The 26,877-nt window shown below is 43.0% G+C and overlaps 1 protein-coding gene across 8 annotated transcripts in view; it reads right to left on the bottom strand.

Moving 5' to 3' along the window:
• The window catches only part of LOC146809395 (oxysterols receptor LXR-beta-like), a 198,166-nt gene that overhangs the window by 110,156 nt on the left and 61,133 nt on the right, over positions 1-26,877 (bottom strand). For 4 of the 8 annotated variants that reach the window (XM_085616220.1, XM_085616218.1, XM_085616219.1 and 1 more), the window contains exons 2-3: positions 19,081-19,237; positions 1,556-1,709 (exon numbers count right to left, since the gene is read on the bottom strand). In XM_085616220.1, coding sequence (XP_085472346.1) covers positions 1,556-1,595 — 40 coding nt within the window. In that variant the 5' untranslated portion in view covers positions 1,596-1,709; positions 19,081-19,237. Of the gene's footprint in view, positions 1-1,555; positions 1,710-18,742; positions 18,874-19,080; positions 19,238-26,877 lie in introns of those variants that run through there. The other 4 variants (XM_085616216.1, XM_085616222.1, XM_085616221.1 and 1 more) reach the window with 2 other exon arrangements.

Below are 26,877 nucleotides of genomic sequence, written 5' to 3' on the forward strand. Positions count from 1 at the left end.
TGCCCTGCCTCTTCTACACACCTCATCTGCCCTGCCTTCTCTACATACATCGGCTCTGCTACGCCTCCTCTACACACATCATCTCATCTGCCCCTGTATGCACATCTCATATACACTGCCTCCTCTACATACATAATCTCATCTGCCCTGCCTTTTTTACACACATCTCATATTCCCTACTTACTCTACACACATCTCATCTGCCCTCCCTCCTCTACATACACCATCTCATTGACCCCGCCTTTTCTACACACATCATCTCATCTGCTCTGCCTCCTCTACACACATCTCATCTGCCCCCTACACACATCATCTCATCTGCCCCCTACGCACATCTCATCTACCCTGCCTCCTCAACACACATCATCTCATCTACCCTGCCTTTCCTACACACATCTCATCTACCTTGCTTACTCTACACACATCTCATCTGCACTCACTCCTCTACACACATCATCTCATTGACCCAGCCTGCTCTACACACCTCATCTGCACTGCCTCATCCACACACATCTAATCTGCCCTGCCTCTTCTACACATATCATCTCATCTGCACTGCCTCCTCTACTGACAATATTATCTGTCCTGCCTCTTCTACTGACATCTAATCTGCCCAGCCTCCTCTACACACACCATCTCATCTGCCCTGCGTCCGCTGCATACATCATTCTGAGCAAGCAACTACAGCGAATTCCAAGCGGTCTAGAACACAGCAAGCTACAGATTTGCTACAGGCTTCAAAGGAGATCTAGCCAGGTCACCATCAATTAGAAATTACGTGGGCTGAGGCTAGCAGAACAAATATTTTCACGCACTGTCCAGTCATTTCATAAATGTATGGTTCAACGTTAAGATTAGCTGACAGTTTCATGGTTCAACAGTGCCACTGATAGACCAACTAACAGCACCATGAGTCTCCCACACCATGTACAGACCAGCCTACAGAGCCATAAGTCTACTAAACTGTAGCTAAAACAATCTGAGCCATAAGTAACCCAGGTCATAGCAGACTGATCGACAGATCCTGTGCCAGCGCTACATTAGTGGGTGAATCACACCGTATATACAGACCAACCCACCTCTCCATGTGCAACCACACCACTGGTGGTGGATTTATCTGGTAACTTAATTAACAATGTTTTATAAAGCACAAACTTCACCGATGTGGATTAAACTGCATTGTGCGACAAGTAATATACAGGTACAAAAAAACTAACGCACATACAATGCAAGTTCTTGACTGTTGTTCGGGTGCTTCAAAGCAGTCTGCTGCAGGTTATGCACAATAAAACAAATAAAGAAAACATATAAGTCGATGGGCCGACCAACATACAGATCCATAGCTCATGCATGCCACAACAGATGAACCTACAGCTTCATGGGTCAGTGACAGCAGAGGAAAACAAGTCATGGAAAACCGGTGCCATTTCAACTGTAATTCACGAGTCAACCTCACCATAAACCGACCAACTACATACAGATCAGTAGGAAACACTGCACAGTCCAATTAGCCTGAAGTATTTATGAGTGTCTGCATTTCCAACTGCGCTCTTACCAATCGAAACATCAGGCTTGTTGGCAGCCACGACTGACATATTGCTCACGGTACCGTCAGCATCCTCCAGCAGGGGTGGTGTAGCACGAGCAGCTGAGTTCGGAGGGGGCTGCCACTGGTATGAAGTTGGAGACCATTTTGACAGCAATTCAAGCTATGTGAGAAGAGCACAGCATGAGGTCAAGACGAGTACAAATATTGAAAGATTAATGATGTATTGGTGCATCCATGCTCAGGTATGAACAAGTGGGTTCCATGCAGACCAAAAAAACAAGAGAGACTTGCATGTTTTTAACACTGGAAACGCTGGCACCCATTGACTCGCAGGTGTTACTGAGAAGACATTGGGGGCTTGCAGGCCAGGTTCTGTACCCAAGCATCACTGACACAAGCATGTGACTTTTTAGTTACCATGTGCAGACATGATCCCGTGGAGACCACCGTTCACTATGGGTGAGAAATGAAATATGCAACCATGTAGGTTCCTTTGATGTTTATAGGCTATGAAATATAAAGGATACATCTAATCCCTCTACAATGAGTGACTGCGTTAGAGGAATGATGGGTGCCTTTGCTTGCTAATCCCCTTTTGGGCGAATTTCGGAATTAGAAAGAACAAAGCCTTAGGGATGGGGATCTACTATCAAATCGCTGTATAAATTAAAATACACACTACACCTGCCATGAATAAAGTATTGGTGTTTTGTCTATTCACCTGAATGAAGTGAGCAAGTCACTGCCGCGGAGTGAACGGGTCTGTCTTTTTCCGTTTGGGTAGGCCTGGAAATACTTTCCCATACAGCGTGGACCACAATTCCATTTAGAAGCGACAGAGGGGCACTGCTAACTGTGGTGGGCTCTGTAGAACCTTGAGGTATGTGATGTTGTGCGGAGTCTGTATTGTTATGGGGATGAGGAACACGTGGGAGTCAGTTGGAGACTTCCTAGTTCTAGGGTGGTTAAGTTGCCCTGCTCCTGAAACAAACCACATACCCTTGTCTATGTTTGGTGTACTTTAGAGCTGGATTGCCACACTTACCAAGCACACTATGCAGAACACTGTCCCTGACTGCACTGTTTCCCACAAAGCTTGGCAGCACCACAAGATACAAGGCACGTAGAGCATTATACCATCACAGCCCAGGAGCCTCCTTCGCAGAAAATACTACCTCCTGCTCAGGGAAGGAGAAGTTGGTGTTCGAGTGTGGAATGCACATTTGTAAGACTATACTGCACCGTATAAGAAGCAGAACCAAGCAGTGCGTCCCAGCAGTTTGGTCATTTACTGTCAACTTCCGGTTCACCATTCTTCAGAAACCAAAAGCCTGCCTGCCAGCCTCAATCATCTCTGGTTTTGGAGTTTGAGGCCTGTGCAAGTATCCGTTTGGAGTATTTCATGCGCTTCTACCAGCTGCCTGACCTGCACTAGAAGGCAGAGTCGGACTGGCCTATAGAGCCACCTGGCAGTGTCGGTAGGGTTGGTCTGACAGGTCAGTGAGTGGGCCCTCTTTTTGACTGTTTGTCGGCCTGTTTTATGCTCTCCTGGATCGTTTTTTTCTGTCCACTCCCTTGATATTGCCACAAACGCAAACGGCAGCAAGCACACATGCATTCAGTCTCCCATACAGTGCAAAACACCTCTACAGGATGTCTTTGCAAGTTAAACACTGCCCCAATTTTCAATTATGGGCCACTTCGTTCAAAATCCGATTGGCTGGTGGGACCACCTCTATTTTGGTACCCGGGGCCTATTCTCTGTCTCAGTCCAAGCCAGATGAAAGGAATCCTTGGAGCACAGTCGCGGTTCCTGGAGACCTCCAACCACTTCAGAAAAGCGCAAAATAATAAGCACTACAGCACCCGACATCTGGTTGGATGGGTGTAGCACTGTCCTCTTCCTGATCAGGACAGTGCTGAGACAGTTTGCACATGCAGTAAAAAATACTTCTAGGCACTTACATGTACAAGGCAGAGGCGAAAATACACAACAGTCCTCAATAAATGTAAATGAAAATTTTAGCAATACAAACATAGCGAAGGTGAGCAAATAACTGCAGTCTACGTAGAAATCCGAAAAAAGTAGATAATTCTGAATGTATGCGGTAAGACTACTGAAGTTATCCACTGTCGGATTTCCCAGGTTGCAATGGTTTATCCACCCATTCTTCCCTTTTTGTTTCTAAATCATACGACTTACCGTTGTCATTGGATAGAGAACACCCAGCGGTGTTATGCAGTCCAACCATATTTTCCATTTAGAATAGAACTTGACTCGATAACACTTTCTAGATTTGTGGGAGAATCTATAAACGTACACATTCTTTAACTGTGAGGCATTTTCAGGAATTTCATGAGACTGATGGGTGGCCAGACACCCACAACCCAAACATAAGAATACCCCAGAATAAATACATAAATAAACCAGATTGCCCAACTCGTAGTAGTAGCCTTGCCCAAATATACAGTAAATTCAAAGGACTACTTGTACCAATGGTTTTCTATTCCCAACATTGAGAAGAAAACATATCTGATAAATTATTAAGTGCGATGGGAGTGATTTGGAACGGAACCAAAACCTCTGTGTGAACAAATACTCTGCAGTGGGCTTCAAAAGATCACGGCCTGTGCCACCCTACACCTGGAGCTACCTCAAAACTACCTTTATCCCAAGTCCGCTGGAGATTGATTCAAAGCTACTTGAAACCAACATGTTCATTCATTGCTTCAAAGTTCATATACCTGAAGAACTCTCTATGCTGCAGGTTCTGCCCTCACCAGTGCCTTTGTTCATGCCTCAAATATAGTTCCAATCAGTTTTTGATGTCATTAGACTTTAGTTCTATTAATCGAGGTCAGAAACCTTACCTCACTGACTCTTCTTTATCGATAAATGTGGTTAGTGAGATAAAGGTCAGAGTTTTTTTTCTACAGTGATATTTCTACCTCAAGAGTCGTTTTTAAGTCTCACCTGTGATAGCGCATGGGCTCTATCTAGCATGCAATACAATAAGGGGCTTGCAGCTTACCCATTGCTTAACATTTATTGGCTTCATAATCACTTATTTGCTGCCTCCTAATTGGCCAGCGCCAACCGTCTTTACTTCCTCTTCTTTCGACTGCAGTATGGACCAGGTACTGAGTGCTTCAGCATGATTGCCGTCCTTCAACTGATTGCGCTGTGATTGAGGCACTACTTTTATCATTTCTTCTTCCCGGTCGTCTTTGTTGATCCTCCTGCCATTTGGAACTATGTTTTACTCTGCACACGCACTTCAAAGAAGCCAGTTTCACATTTGAAATGGATGTTAACAGCTTTCATTCTAACAGATGTTACACGCTCCCAAAATTTATTTTTACTAAGACATGGGCGCAAATGCTAGCTTTGAGAGGCTTTTTTGTCAAATGGCATTTTTCTTCTTTTTCACACGAGGAAATTAACTGATTTGCTCACAATCACAGGGGCGTTGTGCTGGGATCCAACAAGTACTGGCAAAGCCAATAGGCCTCGTCTCACACTGTTGGCTCTACCATTGCCTTTTGTTCGAACTGTGCAGTATGGGCACTGCAGACTTTGGCAATGTTTTTTACCCATGCTGTATAACTGTGTGACTAAAATAATTTAAAAAAGGACTATGATTAATTCAGCGCTAAAGCACTTTAGAAAAAAAAAGTGTATTAGCCCTGGCTGTGTCATCACGGTTGTAAAATTAGTTTTAGACACACTGCAAAGCCTCCACGCTGCTGTGCACCATGGTTTCAAAACATTGCCAAAGGCAATGCTCTCATAGGCAAGACATATTGGCTTTGCCAATGCTTGTTTTCTTTCCTGTTGCTGTGAATGTGTAAATGCTGAACCTCATGTCACCCCACCAATTTTCAATGACTAAAAAGTTTATTAAGACCATAGTCTGTAAAACAAAATTATTCATAAAATACATAATGACACTTCTAAAAATCAGCATTAAAGCAAGCATTAGCAAAGCCAATAGGTTTTGCCTATACAAGACCTATTGGCGTTTCAATGTTGTTTAAAGATTTGACAATGCAGAGCTGTCTGGTGTGCAACATGGCTGAAAGCAGTGAAGGGAAGGAGATGGTAGACGAGACAGGGCAAGCAACAACGAAATGGGGCGACGATTTACTCTTATGGAGTGCTACACTAGTAAAATAAAAAACAAGCAGTTGCAAACCAATAGGTCTCGCATATAAGACCTATTGGCTTTGTTAATGTTTTTAGCCAAGTTGAACAGCATCACAGCTGTTGCGCAGCAGGGCGAAAAAAAGACCCAATGACGACACTATCACTTTCTTTTGTGCACGCGCATGCGTTCAATACACATGCACGCAGTTGCATAGGGCACTGCTATGTCTTTATTTACAGATCTGTGATGAATTATTAAATTATTTAAAAAAGTAGTGTGGAAGCGCGGTTTTAAAATGGAGCTCAAAGAAGCCGTTTTAAGATGGAACACAAAGCACTTATTAAAAAGTTAAAATGGATGATCTGGTTGCAGGAGGGAGTGAAGCAAATCGGTGGGTGGTAAGCAACAAGTAGGAAAGAACATGGGTGAACGAGAGCAACGTGGAATGTGAGGGCAGAAGCCCATGATGAAAGACTGCAACGTGAAGTGCAAGGGGCAGAAGTGCAAGTTCAAGAGAGCAACACAAGTTGGGATGGTGGGAGAGAAGCACATTGAGAGAAAAGGGGGGAGAAAAGCACACAAGGGAGGCAGCTGGAAATCACATGCATGCTCAAAGAGTGCCTAAACAAAAAACGAGTTCCTTAAAAGCGAGCAGAGTACGCACAGAAGCCAGCCAATCAAAGATATGACTCAAGAGGATATGCTTCAGGGCAGGGACAAACACAAATCAGACAAAAAACATCTAATGAGAAGCAGGCAAATGAGAGCAACGCAAGCGTGGGTGGTGGGAGAGAAGCACAGAGCTCAAGCGGGGATGAAATCACACAAGAGAGACAGCTGGAAACCACATGCATGCTCATGGAGTACATAAACAAAAGAGAAAACTATTTCCATAAAAGCGAGCAGAGGACTACAAAGGATATGCTTCACGTCAGGGACAAAAACAAGACAGTCAAAAACATACAAGAAGAAGCAGGCAAATGAGAGTGACAGGAAAGACCGAATGGTAAGCAATGGGCGGGCTGCCAGCCCCTGTGTGGTTTTGGAAAGCCCACAATATGTCTCTTGAAACTAGACAAGTGCTATATGGAAGGCCCGACCTACAAATAACCTTTTCAGGTAAGTAACAAAACACACAGAAAGGGCAGTTATAGCCATATGTTAGTTCAAGAAGTGCAAAAATTAAAAATCTAAGGTTGAAGTCGAAACTAAAATGCATCTCTGGCCAAGTTACAATTCATATTGACCAACATAACACAGTCACTCACTGTTTTAATAAAACATGTACAGCTTTGTATGTGATTTGGCTGTCTCCTTAGTGGTTCATGCAGATGACCATAGTGTACTGTCTTAATTTCCTCCGGGGTAATTCTGCTGAAGCCCTATTGGCCAAACTCACATCACTGGTTCAGTTTATTTTTTTCATTGAAAGATTATCATTTATATGTTTCCCTGTATTTTTATATTTTGTGTCCACCTGCCAGTGTAAAATAGGTCCCAAATGAATAATTTGTGTGTAAATATATTTTACACTATACTATATATATTACATTACGTATATATATATACACACATCTATATAGTTTGACGAAGATCAACATTTAAAAAAAAATTTATATCAAACAAGGCACTTACTATAACAATGGTTAAATAAAGCTCTCCGTTAAACAAAAACAGTATACTTTTATTGACCCAATAAATCCCGTAAAAACATTTCAAACGTGTGACTATAACTACATAATATGGTCAAAGCTGCACAGTTGTACCGGAAAAAAATAAATGAGAGAGAGAGAGAGAGAGAAAGAGAGAGAGAGAAAGAGAGAGAGAGAAAGAGAGAGAGAGAAAGAGAAAGAGAGAGAGAGAAAGAGAGAGAAAAAGAGAAAGAGAGAGAAAGAGAAAGAGAGAGAAAAAGAGAGAGAGAGAAAGAGAAAGAGAGAGAGAAAAAGAGAAAGAGAAAGAGAGAGAGAGAAAGAGAAAGAGAGAGAGAGAGAGAAAGAGAAAGAGAAAAAGAGAAAGAGAGAGAAAGAGAAAGAGAGAGAAAGAGAAAGAGTAAAAGAGGGAGAGAGAGAGAAAGAGAGAGAAAGAGAGAAAGAGAGAGAAAAAGAGAGATAGAGAAAGAGAAAGAGAAAGAGAGAAAGAGAAAGAGAGAAAGAGAAAGAGAGAAAGAGAAAGAGAGAGAGAAAGAGAGAGAGAAAGAGAGAGAGAAAGAGAGAGAGAAAGAGAGCGAGAGCGAGAGTTATGGCATCGCAAGTCTAATCTTTTATGAGAACACAGTGGATGGTGGAGAGTTATAGTTACTGTAGTGTGGCAACCAAGCTGATTACATTGTGTATGGAGGTGCGCAGGTTATAATAGTTTAATTGTTTTGCGTAAATTATAAATTAAAGGTATAAGGATACGTTTAGACATGTATGTTTTTGTGTACTTTAAGTTTGGTTTGTGGATATGAATAATAAAGTGATCTTAATTTAAAGGTGGTGCGTAAGTTATAAATTTAAGGTAGAACTATAACTTAAGAATTTGTAATGTTTGTGTATTTTAAGTTTGGCTTGTATAGTGCTCTGTCTAAGAGTGTTTGGAAGTGATCTACAGTAGAGTTGGACACTGGGGTGTATGGGCATTGGGTACAGTAGAGGGTTTTACAGTGTAGTGTAGGGACAGAGTGAGGTATAGTGTTATATAGTGACACAAAGTGTATAACAGTCTTGTAGAGCGGAGTTGCATAGAGTGTAGTACAGTAAAGCGGTCAACAGTGGAGTGTTGCACAGAGCCATACACTGGGGTAAAGTGTTATGCGGTGGAGTAGTGTGTAGTGGAGTGGCATAGCGTAGAGTGGAAAGAGCATGTTCTAGTGCACAGTGGCGTGGAAATGAGTAGAGCAGAGTGTCATAGTGTACAGTGAAGTAAATTGTTGTAGACAGGAGTCGTGTGTGGTACAGTGGCGTGGACTGGTATGTTGTAAGTGTGTCGGGGATGAAATCACACAAGAGAGACAGCTGCATGCATGCTCATGGAGTACATAAACAAAAGAGAAAACTATTTCCATAAAAGCGAGCAGAGGACTACAAAGGATATGCTTCACGTCAGGGACAAAAACAAGACAGTCAAAAACATACAAGAAGAAGCAGGCAAATGAGAGTGACAGGAAAGACCGAATGGTAAGCAATGGGCGGGCTGCCAGCCCCTGTGTGGTTTTGGAAAGCCCACAATATGTCTCTTGAAACTAGACAAGTGCTATATGGAAGGCCCGACCTACAAATAACCTTTTCAGGTAAGTAACAAAACACACAGAAAGGGCAGTTATAGCCATATGTTAGTTCAAGAAGTGCAAAAATTAAAAATCTAAGGTTGAAGTCGAAACTAAAATGCATCTCTGGCCAAGTTACAATTCATATTGACCAACATAACACAGTCACTCACTGTTTTAATAAAACATGTACAGCTTTGTATGTGATTTGGCTGTCTCCTTAGTGGTTCATGCAGATGACCATAGTGTACTGTCTTAATTTCCTCCGGGGTAATTCTGCTGAAGCCCTATTGGCCAAACTCACATCACTGGTTCAGTTTATTTTTTTCATTGAAAGATTATCATTTATATGTTTCCCTGTATTTTTATATTTTGTGTCCACCTGCCAGTGTAAAATAGGTCCCAAATGAATAATTTGTGTGTAAATATATTTTACACTATACTATATATATTACATTACGTATATATATATACACACATCTATATAGTTTGACGAAGATCAACATTTAAAAAAAAAATTATATCAAACAAGGCACTTACTATAACAATGGTTAAATAAAGCTCTCCGTTAAACAAAAACAGTATACTTTTATTGACCCAATAAATCCCGTAAAAACATTTCAAACGTGTGACTATAACTACATAATATGGTCAAAGCTGCACAGTTGTACCGGAAAAAAATAAATGAGAGAGAGAGAGAGAGAGAGAGAGAGAGAGAGAGAGAGAGAAAGAGAGAAAGAGAGAAAGAGAGAAAGAGAGAGAGAGAAAGAGAGAGAGAAAGAGAAAGAGAAAGAGAGAAAGAGAGAGAAAGAGAGAGAAAAAGAGAAAGAGAGAGAAAGAGAAAGAGAGAGAAAAAGAGAGAGAGAGAAAGAGAAAGAGAGAAAGTATGTGTGGTTTTAATTGCCATGTCGACCTGGCAAATTCTCCCACTGTGTGAGAGTTGGGGAGGAGTTTAGATACAGTGAGCTAAAGGGAGGAGGGGGGGGAGTTAACTATGTTATGTTGAACATTCAGGGGAGGTATTCGGGATTTCACTTAAAGTCGTTTTTGCTGATGGTTTAAAGGAACTAATATGATTTTGTAAATGATTGTTCAGGTTTTTTGGGGTTAAATAAATATCACGTGGCCATTACGGATGTGTATAGATATAATAATTGTGATTACGCTTTTTTCATATGTTAAACAGTGGACAATGTAGTAATGATATAGGTTTACTGTCATTTGCAGTTATTCCTGAAGAAGGGCTTTATCAGCCCAAAATGCATTGGGTTTTAATAAACACTGCTATTTGGACAAATTATGCTTCAGTGCGTGCTCTTGACAGAGGTCCGGCTGGGCACATCTCGAGCACGAGAAACTTTGGAAAATAGCATGACATTCGATGTGTGGCCTGAATGGGATTACAATAAACAAAGTGGAATACAGATATGGAGTATGTGTAATACTTGGATTTAAATGGATTATAATGGATGGAGAAATGCGGTATTCTCAAGCTAACAGCTGTGCGACTGGTTTGGGGGCATTAATGTTGCCCCACACAGTATGGTTTAAATTCTCTCACTTGCCAGGCCCCAACCATCCCTTTTATTACATGCAAGGTACCCGTAAAGGAAGTCCATAGGTAGCCCCATGAAGAGGGTGCAGTGTATTTAAAAAGGTAGGACATGAACTTGCGAGTTTTACATGTCCTGGTAGTGTTAACCTGCTAAATTTGTCTTTCACTACAGCAAGGTCTATCTCTCCCATAGCATCGGAGCTGCCTTGTAACATCTTACAAGTGTATCTTCAAATTGGGAGCAGATGGAAGACTGGCATTTCTGGACTCACAATTTAAAAACACATCTTCTAGTAAGGTTGGTTTTTAAATTAGAGACCGGGAAAATGCAACTTTTAGAAAGTTACAACACAACACTGCAAATGCCAATACTGATCATTCTTTTTCAAGAAGTTTTACCACGGCGTATGACCATTTATCACTGACAGCCGGAAATATTAAATAGTCTTTATTTTAGATACTTTTCGAAAGTTGGCATTTTCTTACTTAACCATTCTCGGCCTCTGCCTATCCCTTGAATACACATCTGGGTTAGATGACGGTTAGGCTTTGTGAATTCACTCTAGACAGCCAAACACAAAGGGAGCTGAGGTGCGCCTTGCATATCCTGATGGCCCATCACCAGGTTGATGAGCCGTCCTGAGCTAGAGTGATTGGAGCAGCTGACACTTGCACCTGAATAGGGCTGTGCCTGACCCCACACAAAAAGCTACATCCCCCTGTAGTTTGTCTGCAGCCAGGGCCAGGAAGGTCAGGGTCTGGTGCACTACAAAGACCTTTTTTTGAAGTCACCCCCTACTTCACAGGCTAAAATGGGTATAAGTATTGGACCTCTGACACCATATAAGAGGAACACTTCTGGACTGAGGACATTCTGCCAGAAAGAAGAGCTGATGTGATGCCAGGAGTGACTGCTGCTTTGCCGTGTTTGTCTGCTGCTTTAGTCCTGGGAGTGAGAGGACTGGTCTTTGCTCTCTACATCCTCCTTTCTTAAGTTTCTCCAAGGGCTTGAGTTGAGCTTGCCTCCCGTTGGAAGTCTCCGGGCCATCAACGACTTCACCTGTAGCATCTGAACTCCTCTGCTGAGAGTCCTACTAGCCAAGTGGTGCCCAATGCAGTTCCTGCAAGTTAGTTTCAGTGTTACAAGAAGAAACAGAAATCAAACAACTTCGGGAACCGGTGCCTGTCAGCAACTTTGATGCAGTGCCACTGCCTACACCGAAGCTGCGATTGCGCTCGAAGCAACGACCGTGACTTACAACGAAGGCTCCAACAAAGTAGCAGCGCATCCGAAGAACTGCCACTGGGAAGTTTCAAGCACCACACCACCGACGTCCATGACATGATGCGACACACCGCTCAGACTCTGCATCTACGCCCAGTGGTTCGCCCTCAACGCCGCAAAATTGAAGCCTCGTGGCTTGACCTCCGACTTAATCATCAACAGCAGTAAGAAACTGAGGGTCATCTTGGCAACTGCCACATCAAATCCCCCGTGCACCGCAACACCCCTGGGCGTCAGCGACTCCACAACTCAGCACCACCACCAGGATATGACTCCTCAATTGCTTCAGTGACACCTCACCTCTTTCGTGCAATGCAATGTCCTCGAGTGCCAACAACCCGCATAGCAGTAAAAAAAAAACTACGCAGTGCTTGCCTCCTCACCACCTCACCTCCCCCACATCTTGCACAATCTTTGATTTGTGGCACTTACCAGACACTGTACCGGGGTCTGCGTGACTCTGAATGCCAGTCTTCGCTCCCAGAGGTCAGACTGACTTCGTGGAGTCGTCAACGTCAAGCACGACCAAGAAGCCCCATTGGAGCTATTGTATTCTAAAAAGCCATACGTGATTTACTCTTTGAAAATTCATATCTTGATTTGTGTATGTTGGATGTCTGTCGTTTATGTCTTGTTTTACTCAGAAAATATTGCCTATTTTTCTAAACTGGTGTTGAGTACTTTTGAGGTGTTTTCACTGCGTTACTGTGTGTGTATGTGCAAATACTTAACACATTGCATCTGGGTATACGCCTGACTGCTCTTGCCAAGGGACCAAGGGGGTATCATGGATTATTCTTAATGTGTAAGTTACTTACCCTGATGAGAATGAGGGTCCCTACATGGACAGGGTGTAAACCACTGACAACTAGTGAATTTTTTTGTAAAAGGTTGAGTGGAATGGCATAGAATGGAGTAGCGTGGAGTAGAGTGGCATACAGTGGAATAGCTTGAAGTGGGGTAGAGTGGAGTTATGTACAGTGGAATAGCATAAAGTACAGTGTTGTAGAATAAAGTGGCATACAGTGGAGTGCCGCTGCCTGCAGTCGCATAGAGTGAAGTGACATAGTGGAATAACAAAGTGAAATGCTACAGAGTGTAGTGGTGCAATGTGGTTGAGTGGGTTAGAGTGGAGTGGCATAGAGTGGGAGTGGCGTAGAGTTGGAGTGGCGTAGAGTGGGAGTGGTGTAGGGTGGGAGTGGCGTAGAGTGGGAGTGGTGTAGAGTGGCGCAGAGGGGGTGTGGCACAAAGGGGGAGTGGTACAAATGGGAGTGGCACAAAGGGGAATCGCAGAGAATATAGCAGCATACACTGAAATAGGGTATAGTGGAATAGCGTAGACTGAAGTACCGTGGAGTGGCGTACACTGGAGTGCCATAGCGTAGATTTGAAATAGGGGACAAAGGAGTGGCTTAGAGTGGAGTGGGGTGGGGTATAGTGTACAGTGGAATAGCGTACAGTGTAGTGTTGTCAAGAGGAGTGTGCTTAATTTGAATAGGGACAAAACTGAAGTTTTATCTTTTGGCCTATTATCCATTGCATGTTCTCCCAACTTGCTGTTGAGCCAATTGCCCTGGTACCCGCTGCAACAATATTAAGCTTTAGTATTGATACTGAACTCAGAATAAGGCTGAAACCAGACTCACTTGTTTGTTCATACTGTCTGTGCTTGAGGATATTGCGTAAAGTGCTCCCCATGCTTCCTAGACAGACACATGAGATAATTATCCAGGCTAAGACTTTATCACCTCTAGAATACTGCAATGTCTTGCATTTAGGTTTTCGGAGCAAAACTATAGCAAGATTACAAAGAGTACAAAGTTGTGCATCGATATTGAAAATAAGATTCTGTCTGCCCGATATTGAAGGAACTCAATTGGTAAGCCATCAGGCAGAGTGCTTTTTAAAACAGTGTGTTTGGCACATAGGACTTTCTACAAACAAGGTCCAGCTGTTCTTTCAGAGCTAAGAAGTAAGAGTAAGGTTGTCCCTTACAATTTGGTGAAGCTCTAATATTACAAACTCCTCGGTTTTATTTAGAATGGAAAGGTGGGAGAACATTTTTTGGAATCATCTCCCTTGGTAGCTAATAATTGAAACCAATTACTGGAGGTTTCTTAAGAAGTGGAAGACTTAGTTACTATAGGAAGCCAAACTGTTTCCAGTTAGTTAGCGCCAGGACATCCAAATGGGTGAAGATGCTTTCTACAAATTTATTTCACCATCCATCATCTTTATAAGGAAACTCTGAAGTGTGGGAAGCAACCATTTCTTACGCCTTCCCCTACACACCGCAGGGGGTTACTATTGTACTGTACCCTTAAGACTCCGAGACCTTCCATGGACATTGATCACAGGTGTGGAAGCTCAGCCATTGATATAACAATTGTACATGAACTCAAGGTCCCTTATCCGATTTTCTATTCCCTCATATGAATTAAACAATTGTAGTTTTCCATGTTTTACTGTAACTAAAGAAATCCTTGAACACACATCACCAGCGTCACTCCATTGTCAACTGCTGCTACTGGCCAGGGTAGAATCCATTATATGTCACAATACAGCTTTTAATGAAATCTAAGCATGCAGATTATTACAACAATCTTCTGGGATGGAGGAAGGACAGATTAAACAAGACCTTGTAGAACATATTCTTTGGACGCGGATATTGGTGCTTCTTAGCAAGTTCTTCAAATTTGGACAATGACATGGTGGTGGTCTGAGAGTTTACAGCCTTAAGAATTTGCATTAATTAGCTTAAAGTATTATCAGTTGTAGCTGTAAACTTGCATCAGAGCACATAAACGGGACACGGTGCAAACGGTGGCAGATGTTACCATTTATTTATATTCAGTTCTGGGTGAAAAACCGTTACAAAATTCACATGGCCTTCATTACCTTTTTATAAGACACACCAATCCATATATGCAAATGCGAAAAAGGTTTGCAAGTTACAGGTGCAAATATCTGCAGCTTCCACGTGTTTTGTATTGGAATAAGGTTACTCACAGTGACATTCTTTTAGAAAAATGTAGACATATATTAGGATGTCACCACATGCATTTTTCATCACTATTCAGATGTCCTCGATTCAGTAAAATGAGTCCATGTAAGTCAAGGCAGTACTGGTACAACCATTAAATTGTACATTCAAAAAAGAACTGAAATGTAGATCCAATCTCCTGGATCTGATATTTTAGCAACGCTTGTTTCAGCAAGGTTTCCTTCAGGCTTCTTTAGAGGGGCATGGAAATAAAACGGAGGCAGGGGAGTGGACATATACAGGGGTGATAGCTGCCCTAAAATAATAGGCAAGTATCGAAAGGGGAAGCTTTAATTTGTAGGTGATCCACCTTCAGAATAAGGGGTCTAGGGTTCAAAGGCATTTTTTTATCTGTACGCACACTCTTATGACGACCGGTGTGTGTGGTGCCTAGAGAAGAAGGGATCACAGAAGGTGTTATGGATAGGACTTACTAACCACAGAGGAGTGTAAGTGTCATGTTTTGAGCAGACTCCCGCAGTGCGCTGAGTAAGGGTAGGGGGAGGTCAGATAAGACCCATAGCCGGAAACCCAGGGGCAATCTATGGTATTGTCTGGTGCATCAGAGGACCCAATGCTCCAATCTGCGTCCCAAGAAGGTGTCCGTCACACCGGGAAAAGGACATTATAGCCCACAATATGATCATATCTCAGAGAGGAGTCAGGAGCCACAGGGGTCTGAAGCACTTCTTTATCAAGGCTAGGGCCTAGTTACAGCCTTAGCTCCAACAGCTCCTGCCAAGTGCTGATGTTTCCTCCGAATTTAAGTAAGTGCCAGGCTAGCCGCAGCACTTCCCACCCGCCGCCCCACTTAAATCACATTGCCTTAGTCTAGTTAAGCTTCCAAGCATCAGTTCACACGTGTAGAAGAAGAAAAAAAGCGGTACAACAATATAGTGTTGAAAGTGCTTTAGGCAAAGACCGTAGGAGGGAGTTGGAATGTGACGCAGATACCGCTCGTACAAGCACGCAGGACAGAGGTGGTGGAAACAGTTACCATGCGCCTGATGTACGAAGCCCACGTAGCAACCCAGCATGTTCAAACTGCACTCCGACTGGTTTGTGTGCTGGGCTTAATTTTACAAAAGAACTGCTGTACTCATCAGTCGCACCGCAAAGTGTGGATTCGCAGGAGGTCAGAAAACCATCTGCTGAATTAATTAGGAGGTGGCATTCAGCGACCCAGTGTGAATGCAGTGACGGAGGCCTTACGCCGGGGTTTGCATATTTTTTCTCTCTCAAAGAATCCCTTGCCGCTTAAAGAAGCAAGGGCTGTTTAAAAACTAAAATAATCACTTGGAATAGCAACTTTGGGAGCAGCAAGCAGTGGTTTCCTGGAGAGAGAGGGGGAGAGAGAGAGAGAGAGAGGGAGAGAGGTAGGTAGAGAGAGAGAGAGGGAGAGAGAGAGAGAGCGCGTTACTCTTCCTCCAAAACCCCATGTGTGCTATGCCCCTCCTTCACTCAATGCTCTATTCCCACCTTGGTGACTATCTGCTACAGTCCCTCAGCAGTTTCTAGCAGGCATGAATTAGGCTCAGGTGCAAATAACAATCCCCAAAGGTTTTAAATATGTCAGTTACTCTGATCTTAACTCTGTTATGGATAGGAATAATATGCTCTGGTCAGCATGTTACCCTGCCCTCACAGCAGGCAAGGACCCGTGGTACTCGCTCATTGTTTTGGCGAGGGAGGAAGATAGCGAGCAGCATGCATGCCCAGTAGCCGTGGCCTCCTGGTGAAGCAGGTGAATGCTGCTCAGCAGCTTTCGTATAGAGATACCAGTGCCTTTGGCAGTATCTGCCCTTTTCTCGGCTGGTGCACACAAATCCTACGGTGAGGTAGCTGCAACCCTCCTCTGTGCCAATGCGTCAACATGTGTGGGTTTCTGACAGCTGCAATCTACTCCGGCCAATCAGCTCCCCATCAGCAGTGTCACAGCTTCTCATGCCAATGGTACCATTGAATGGTGGCCATCGGGGAGCACAGTGATTGTACTATTAAAGTAATCTTTTGGGTGCACATCTCGACAGAAACCGCAGAGGGAAGCTCGCACCCACTTGCAGAATGGTTCGCCCCTGGTATACTCTCCAAAGCAGTCGGCTTTCTGTGGGTGTTTCCCACATTAGAACATGCTGGGGTTCTCCTCCTGGACAGTTTCTCCTTCTGAAAGGCCAGGCAAAGGACATTAGGATTACCGTAATACAACAGAAAAAGAAGTGGACCCCAAGTCTCATAAGGCTGACCTCCTGTTCAAGCTACAGAGATACAAGCTCAAAAGGGCCTTTCCTGCAACTGCTCAGCTGATTAATGGCAACTGGACCTTAACTGGACTCTGCCTGACACTTTGTGCCTCTAAGTGCCTCCCTTGAGGTCTTGTAGGGCTTCATAAGTGTGTCCCTATGGTGGATTGGGACATAAAGGACTAAAGTCAGAAGGTAAAATGTTTGACCAGGATGAACCTGGTTATGGTTTGGAGCCTTGCTCCATCACGGTCAGCGTCAAATTGTGTCTAGGTCCTGTTTTACCACGACCATTGACTGCCATCTGCACTTTATGCTTCTTGGTGAGATTTACATCACTGGTTCCCAATATTAGTTTTGTGTCAGTCTGTTTATTACAATTTCTTGATTTTTCAAATTCGTTTTGGGGGCTTGAATTATTTTGGGTTTCAATGTTATTACTCTTTTAGTACAGCAGAAACAATGCACATTGCCTCTAAGTTAAGCCTTTCTGCACTGTGCCATCGCTGCCAGGGGTTTGAGATCAGGTTAATATGGAGACTTTAAGGGTTCACCGTGAGAAGTATATGATCATTATGTGTACTTACCCCTCTCAACTAACCACCCAATTTCTTACACCCTCCAAATGACAGGACAGGTCCTGGACTTCTCACTGTCAGGGGCCGACATAGGCTTCTATGCCAACGCTAGATTAGCATAATGTGAGGGCCAAAATAAAAGTCAGGATACCAGAAACCAGGGCCGGCTCTAGGGCGGTGCGATCGGTGCCACCGCACCGGGCATTGACTTTGGGTGGGGGCGTCATTTTTGAAAATGCATATGATCATTTTAGGAGCACCTGCTGCCGCGTTCCAGACGTCCATTAAAATGTCAAGATAACTCTGGTGATTAATCGTCTTTCTGGAAAGAGACCGGAGGTTTGTCTTGGGGAAATTTTGATTCATACTGAGGTAGCGCAGAGGGTTAAAATGCCTGCTGCTAAGAATGTGTACTATGCAGATAACAAAGCGCATATGATGTACATAGGTCAGTGGGTTACTGCTTCTGTAAGAGAGCTCCTTTTGTAACTTGTAGTTTTTAAGTTAAAATCCTAATATAGAACATTGAGCTATTACCGGTCATCAAAGAGCTGCATTTAAACTGCAAGGTATATATTAGTTAGATGCTTTTGCCCAGTCTTTCATTATCCAAATCTTGTGAAAAGGGTTAATTTGGGTAGAAAACAATTCTTATTATTAAAGAGAACCCCTAACAATAATGTTATGTTTTAAATTCTGAATTTGTGCTTTTCCAGAATAAGGACTCAAGCTATATTGTCTACCAGTATTGATGACATGTCACTCCTACAGTACACCTTGCACTCCTGTCTGATGTCACATTTCCTATACAATGATTTACACATGTATGATTGTGTCTGTGCAATGTGTGTGTGATGTAAAGTGCTGCGACGCCTTACATTGGTATGAGTGGCGCGATCCAACTAAATGAATCTGAGAGACAGTGGTTATGGAGACTTGAAGGGCACTGTTAAAGGGAGCGAGTGAGGGAATCCGTGGCATAGGTGGTCATTGGGGGGGCGCCAACAGACAGTGTTGCACAGGGCGCCACCAGTGCTAAAGCCGGGCATGTAGGACAGGGGAACAATCTTGTACACAAAAACCAGTTTTCACCTCACCCTGGAGTTAGAGCCTGAAGTTATCAAGGGTCGCTGCTGTCCATCATGCTGTAGCCATGGAGGGGACTTGCCTTGTGCCACTATGAAATGCCCAAAGACAGCTCCAGTTCTCTCTTTGTGGACTGTACAAAAGACACAGCTGAACCTGCTGCACGGGGAAACCAGAACACATTGGAGTTGGCAGGTAGACTGGTTTAATCACTGTACGTTGACTGTGCACGGTTTTACGAAGCATGAAACGGATAGCAAACAGGACCAGTCCATGCCTTTTTAACTAATTCCCACATTTCAGATTCGGCACAAGGTTCCTGGTAAATAAAATGTATCAGCGGTCTTACCGAGGCTCTGCCAACAGACACTGATCAGAGAACGGGACGCAGCATCACTCCAGCTTGGGCTTGCTTTCTCCGTCTAGTGCATAGAATCTGGAGGAATTCTGGATCGTCGGGCTAGGTACCTCTCCAGGTGTAAAGCAAGAGGGCTCAATACAGGATTCTGTGAAATACACAAAGAGCAACACTTAACAGTCAAACATCACAACTGGGCCCTTGACCTGGGATCTCAGACAGATACAAAATGAGAATACTGTAGGCGGCATATACAATAAAAGTGCCACGAATGATAGATACAGATTAACGCACTACAAATTTCTACACAATTGCATTAAACAGTGGTTAAAATGTAGAAATATGGCAGGAGGGAAAATGAAGATTGTGCAGTAACAGACTCAACACTGCAGGTGGACGCTTTGGGGGCGCTCTTGGGGTTTGTGAAAAGGGTGCATAATACATAACCACAAGGAGGTTTGTGGGCAGAACGCTGTTGGAAGAAACGGCGAGTGCTCATGTCACGAGTAGAGAGGTGCGCTCGTAAAGCAGCAGCATGTTGAGAGACTTAGCATGGTGCAATGCGAACTCTGAAGTTTATGGTGCACTGCTGCCATGGCGGCCAGTCCCAGAGACATCTGGGGACCACTGCGAAGCTACCGTGCAAGACAGATCCCTGGACCAGGAAATGGTCCTAGGAGCCCTAGATTTGTAGCAATATGTACTATGACAGAGGAAAATGGATAGAATAATGTTGGACGGGTGAGTGGGAGGTAATAAATAGTAAGGGTTTTCAGCAAAGGCTAACTACATAGAGTTGAATTATTTTAAGCTTACTATATCACTGATTGTGATGGAAATGCTGCTGGGATAGCTATTGTGCTGATGGTCTGCATGAGAAGTTTAAAAAATGTAAAACATCATGAAACAGACCAAGAAGCCACATCGACTAGCACTAGACTTCTTTTATTTCCACGGGTAGGTTCTAAATTCTAACTACAACATCCACATGTGGAAAAGTGATGCAAGTGGGAGCAACAGAGGGATGAAGTGTCTGAAAAGAAATGGTCAGGGTAGGGATAGCCTTTTATTCCATCTTGCATTTCCCCGGTGGGCTTGGGCCATTGCAGGCCGGCTATGAAAGCCTAGGGTCGCTGATGGTGGCTCTGTCACTTTCTCCAGTTCCCACAGGTTAATTTTGGGAGGCACATGGGCCTCAAAATCGAGAGAGACGTCCAGAGATGGAGAGAAACAGCAATAGACCAAAGATAGAGAAAAAGGAAGAGATCAGAGAGCGAGGAGAGAATGCATGGAGAGAATGCGGTTGGTTTGAGTTATTGTGCTAAAGCTACCTTTGTGGCCAGTCCGGCCTTGGAAATGGTGATATATGCAGACGTGACATCTAGTTTGTAATCTTCTGGTAAGCTCATGTAAATAACTGCAGCTATGGTTAAACACCCTCCACCTTCGGCGAAATCAATCAAGCCATGGGGCTACAATGGAACTCTCCTGACAAGAAGACTAAGTTGCTACAGTGACTGAGTGCCACATCAGTGGTAGAGACCTGAAGCACAAGATTTCATGTTTGGCCATGTGGAGGGTATGGTTTGCATTTGGCTCAATAAAATAGAAAACTAAATTAAAATCCAAGGATTCTCTTGCTTTTGGCAGATTATCTACTTGGAGGAACATCACCGTATGATATATTTAGGCTATCCTGTTTAAGGTTGAAACAGAACAACTGAGAAAATACTGCCGAAAAGGAAACAGCCCTCATCAGTGTAACCATATAAGCACTGAAACACCTGCTTTAAAAAAAATGCCATTCAAAGAAAGGAAAGTGAGAGACAATGAGTCATGTTTATTAATTCTTGAAATTGTCAAGACATTGTAACCACGTTATGAAAGATAGCAGCAAGAAAGGCTGGTGTAAGATTACTCTGCTTGATTTTTAGGTCTCGCCTAGGCAGCGCACATGCGCTGCTCTAGGAGATGACCTTTAGAAATTGGTCAGCTCTTTTTAACTCCTTCCGTGCTCATGACGGAACCACGCCGTCATGAGCCACGGTTGCCGTGTGCTCATGACGGAGTGGTTCCGTCATGCTGCGGCCGTTGGCGGCCGCGCCGCCCACGTGGCGCTAATTCCCCGCCTGTGCGGGCGATTAGCGCTGTGGGCGGAGTCATGACGGAACCACTCCGTCATGAGCACAGCCCAACCGTGGCTCATGACGGAGTGGCTCCGTCATGAGCACCGCGCCACCGCGCTGCCCCCCCCGCACCCCCCAGCGCTGCGGCGGAATTTCCACCGCAGCGAAGGGGTTAAGCACTCGTGCTGGCATCCACCTTGCGGGAGCGAGCAGCGGCGCGCAAGCTAATTGAAAACATATGGCCCGCGCCCCGCTGCTCGCTCCCGCAATGCCAGCACAAGCATGAGTGCTTGAAAACAGCTGTTTTCATTTGGCTTTTTTTTCCCCCTTCTCAACAGCTTTTCTTCTTGCCGTCGCTTTCTGTTCTGAACGCGTTTCATTGAAACTTTGAACGTGTTTGCATTTAAACTTTACAGGAACTGTTTGCATTTGTCTGCTCTTATTTTTTTTATTATTGCTTGTTTTGCACTCAAATACAAACGCGCACCCCTTTTAATCATTAGGCTTGTCATTGCTCACGGCTGTCCTCGTTTAACGGGTCACGGATCCTAGCACCCAGTCCCGTCACATACTCAGAGCGCATCATTTCTGAAGTTGATATTTATTTTACGGAGGCATGTCTGCGGAATGAAAGGAGATAGTTTTGTCTGGTTTATATGCAACGCAAGAGTCAAAAATGACCTTCGCAACAGCATCGTTGACTTCACTACATTTCTCACTGATTAAGTATGTGAAAATACATTTTTTAAGCTTCTCCTCGATATTCTGTTCCTGTTCTGTTCAGAATTTTTTAAAGCGCCATTATAGCTTGAAGTGTCATTCTCACAGGCTGCATATGAGTGAAGGCTTATACTTCACATTTCGGCACTAGCATGCAGTCCATATAAAGATTGAAATATTTATCCAAGTGCTCTCTGAGAGGCAGAGGGGCTGGACGCTGGAGGCCTGACAAGTGACCCACTCTGTCCCAGGCGCCGAGGCCTGTCGCAGACGCACAATATTCCTAAACCATCTCTCCTCGGATACGTAGCCACACCTTCTGGATGTTTTGTGGCCAGTGGGCGGCCTCATACAAATGAGCGAACAGCAGTAGCGGTCTATAAATATGCTAATGGCCTTCTACTGTTAGGCGTCAAACACAGTCCTGTTGTTGCGACAGAACAAAGTCGTACCTTCTGCCCCTGCCCCAACCCAACACAGTCTTCTCAATACGTTTATGGCACAGTCTGCCTCTGTGCTCAGTGGCGCTCTGATAAGAGGGGACGCTGCAATCGTGTGCACCAGCAGCTGGCTGCTGCAGTGATAAGAAGCGACAGACAGCCGTTTGCGTCCCCATAATATGAGGCTATTTGTCTGGAATGGGTGAAAGGGAGTAGTCAGAAAATTAAAGTACCCCCACTTTGAAATAAAAGGTTTTATGACACAAAGCAAGTGAGCCGATTCTTCCCTAGAAGAGCTACCCTATATTTTCCATTCAGGCATCTATACATTAATCCTTTTACCCTTCTATCCACTAGCTGATATCCACCAATTCACCTTTACATTCTTACATCTATTCATTTTTGAATGCCATTAAGTCTAGATCGCAGGCCCATCTGCCCCATCAGCCCTCAGTGTGTGATTCCATGACTGTCTGCAAGGATGGGGGAAAGGATGCATTAGCACTCGGTGTGTGATTCCATGAGGGGAATTTCCAGGTCACTTGTCTGCATTACAGTAATGGCTGCTGAGCCTGGCTGGGTGTGTTGGTAGCTGAGACCCCCCCTCCACCCCCAACACAACTTACAACCAAGGACATTTTTTATTGTGAATAATTGTTTTTAATAAGGTCGTTCAGTTGTACATAAAGACTTTTTGGTCATATATAAGGTAACAAAATGCTTCTGACACTTTTTTATTATAACTTTTCAGCATGCTGCAGAGCAGCTACACTTCTATACAGCATAGCTTAAAGACATTGGCAAAGTCAATAGCTCTGACTAAACACTTATAAGGTCCCAAAGGCGAGACCTATTGGCTATGCCAGTGCTTGTTGTTATTTAGGGATGACCCTAAATCAGCATTTCCAAAACTATGGGTTGCGACCCACAGGTGGGTCGGCTTTTGATTTCTGGAGGGCCAAGAAAAAGCAATAAATAAAGACGTCTATACATTTTGTATTTCTCTTGTCACATTTGCTATGTTTCAAAGACGGCGGTTAAATGGCAGGCCAGGTCTTCTGGCAATTGCTGCTTATTCTCTCAGACTGCAAACTGAGAGGAGTTTTTTTAAGCGAACTAGGCGACAATATTGCGGGGTACACGAAGTGTGAAAGGAAAGGCTGGAATTTCTTTGTAGCACATACCAATACTGAAATACATGTAAATTAACTGTATATAATTCAGAATATATCAACAGATAGGAAAGCCAAAATAAAATACTTTTGTAATTCTGAAGTTGTTTACTTCACAACGCCATGTCAGAGAATGTGCTCACTATACATAATCATACACAATCATTCTACTTGTGTATGACTTTCACACAAATTGAGAAATATGGATGTGGCCTAACTGCCAAGTTGAGGACTTTGGATCTGGGGGATCTGGTCCAAGTCACTGCATTGGCTCTGGGTATTGTAGTTAGGAATTATGTTACTTTACATTTACAAAACAACTTTGAAATATAATGTAAAAGGGACGTTATAGGTAGGTAAGGTTAAAACATACTATTTTAAACTCACACAACCACTGAAATTCATCAGTTATAGTTATCTCAAATAACTAACTCGTAGCCTTAACCAATTATACCTCACATCACCGCCATGCACAGTGCCGTCATCAATTATGTAATTTTACGTGTTGCAGTGATGTTATTGAGGTCATAGAGCATGTAATGAATAATATCTACTTGGAGGCGTGGTTTAGAGGCAGGTTTTAGGTCTAATCTAATCATTCTATATACTGTAGGAAATCTGGGAATATTAAAATCATATTGGATCTTTTAGCAGTATTTAATTCTTTAACTCATTGGTGAACTCACTGGTGTCTCATAAGACTTTTGGCCGATATTTACTATCACGTTTACCCACAGACACAGAATGGGTAAAACTCTTGAAACATCAGTCCACGTCTCTTACAAATTAGTATTGATAGCATGTCACTGCCAAACAACCCAGGCTTTAAACATTCAATGCAAGGTGCAGTGACAGGTACCTGTGAAAAGTGCGCTTCCACCATGTTTCTGGAATAGTGGTGAAAGCTAGACATAAGATTTCCACATACCAACAAAATTCATACTGCAATGTGTCCCATTGTTATGTGTGAAGCCTTCATCTAATTCTGTATTTTTAACTCAACTGCACTTTACTGCTGCCGTTTTTTAGCCCATTATCAGCAAAATTGCAATTGTTGTTAAAAGGTCACGAAGTTTGGCAATTGTCACGGGACACTTGTCGGCTATGACCGGTCAGCAGGACCATATCTTCATGTAGTCAGGCAAAGAGTGCAGATAAGCATTGGCAAGAATTTTTGAAGCATCACATTTCAGATGCCTTAAAACCCAGGACCACAAATTAATCTGGTGTAATTAATTTGTTTTAAAGACTTCTCAAGGTACAACGCTGTTGAACAAACCTCCAATGTAACCATATTCAGTGAGGAGTAAGTGAATGACCCCCAACTGGACCCAGGAATTTGTTTATTATAACATTTCAGTATAGTACTGTTTCTTCTCTAATCCGTTAATAGTGCCGTAAACCAGACAGTCAGCATGTAAGGTAATGAGATGTGAGAGGGTAATGAGGTGTGAGAGAGAGAACAATACATAGGTGCATTGAATACACAGCCAATGGGAAGACACTACATACCCTACAATATTTCTCCTTCAAATTATATATGTGATCTATAATAACCACTGCAAAAAACAACATGTTTCGTAAACAATAGAAACACACTTTTTTTTGGCTATATGGGGGGAGGGGGGTTAAGAAACTGAATACACATTGAAAAGCACATATTTCAGAAGGTTTAGAAAACAATGATAAAATGGCACTGAAATCTACAAAAAATAAACACTGAAAAAAGGACAGCCTAGAAGATATATTACATGGATTTAATTAACCAAATTTCTTCGGCATCACCAAATGCTATGGTTGTATAGGTCCCTTTTCTCTTGATCAACGGGTGTTTGGCAAGAACCGCCAGGTGTTGCCTGGCTTACCGAAAGGTAGGCAGTTTCCAAACCATTGAAGCAGGAGTTTCAGAAAGCTGGACTCAATTTCTTTGGTCTTTGAGGATTAGAAGGATAGGTCTCCGGAGAACAAGCATGATATCTGGTCTCCTTTCACTTTGTGCAAGTACTTCAAAAACAGTGTTTTTTGACTTTTTGCACATGAGCAAGTAATTTCTTCAACAGGCCTGGAAGAAACAGGTGGAAGAGACTAGCTTAGCGTTGACAGTATGCAAACATGTTTTAGTGGTCAATGGATTATATGCCAATCTTGGGGTGAATTAGGACACCCACAACTTCCACTATGTATTATATAGTTTTCAAAATAGGCTTTGAGGGCCAAGTGAGGAGTCGGTTTCTGAGGGAGACTTTAACTTTCCCGTATGTGGCGACAACCTGTTCTTTTTTTCCACCAAGCAAGCCTGAGAAGCTGAATGTTTTTAAGTCCCAGGTAGCATATCAAGATGTCCCCAAAGGGGTTGTTACCATCTGAAAGATATGCTGGTAATTGGTATGATGAGCAGCTAAGGTGAGAGGACAATTCAGAAAGTACACCATCAGCAGTTCAGAATATAAAGTTATAACCATTCATAAAGCAACTTTTGATTTTTGCTTTAAGCTGACTCTAGGTCATTACGGACACTGTCTCCAGTACAGAATTGTTCACTCTCAAATTATGGTTTTCAGGTGTGATAGTCTACCTAGTTGAATGGAAGCAAAACATGTCACCAACTACTAAAATACATTAGGTTATCACAAGAAATTCTAGGACTGAAAACAGTGTCTGAGAGAACCTGGAGCGTGATGGTTACTCTGGCTTAGGGGCTCAATCTGTCAATTAATGAAACACAAGGAGCACAAATGTGTTGGTGTTTGTTTGCTTCTTTATGTAGAGAAGACATGGTAGGGTGTCTGGGCTGAACTACTCATTTTGAAGAGAATTCAGTCTGATTTAGCAACTTAAAAGGGCATATCAAAGCACAATAAAATGAACGAATGAGGATAAGAGATTATATCCTTAATAGTTCACAGTGCAAAATTGAAAGTGTTTCCCAAAAGGTTTCGGTTTTATGATAAGGTTAAGTAATAGGTGAGCCAATTCTGGACAAAGGTGGCATAGAGTTTGCAGACTGCAAGGTCAGAATTAAACCATTTTGAGACATGTGGAATGCAAGGGGTCTTTCACTTTGCCTGCATGATCTATTATGTCAAAAGCTATGGCTCCTTCAATGTTTGACCTGTATTTTCTTGCTTCATTTCTTTAGGTGTTAATTTTCCCCTGATCGATGAAGGGCTCTATTTAGCCCAAAATGCATTGGGATTAATAATTTGCCTAATGAAAGTTTTTTCGCTGGCAAGATGTGCATGAAACATACTTTATTATTCATGAGCAAGTAATCATGATGATCCAATAAACCTATTTTGAAAATTGATGACTATTCCTTACCTTTGATTA

Source organism: Triturus cristatus, chromosome 7, assembly GCF_964204655.1.
Source record: "Triturus cristatus chromosome 7, aTriCri1.1, whole genome shotgun sequence".
Taxonomy (NCBI): Eukaryota; Metazoa; Chordata; class Amphibia; order Caudata; family Salamandridae; genus Triturus; species Triturus cristatus.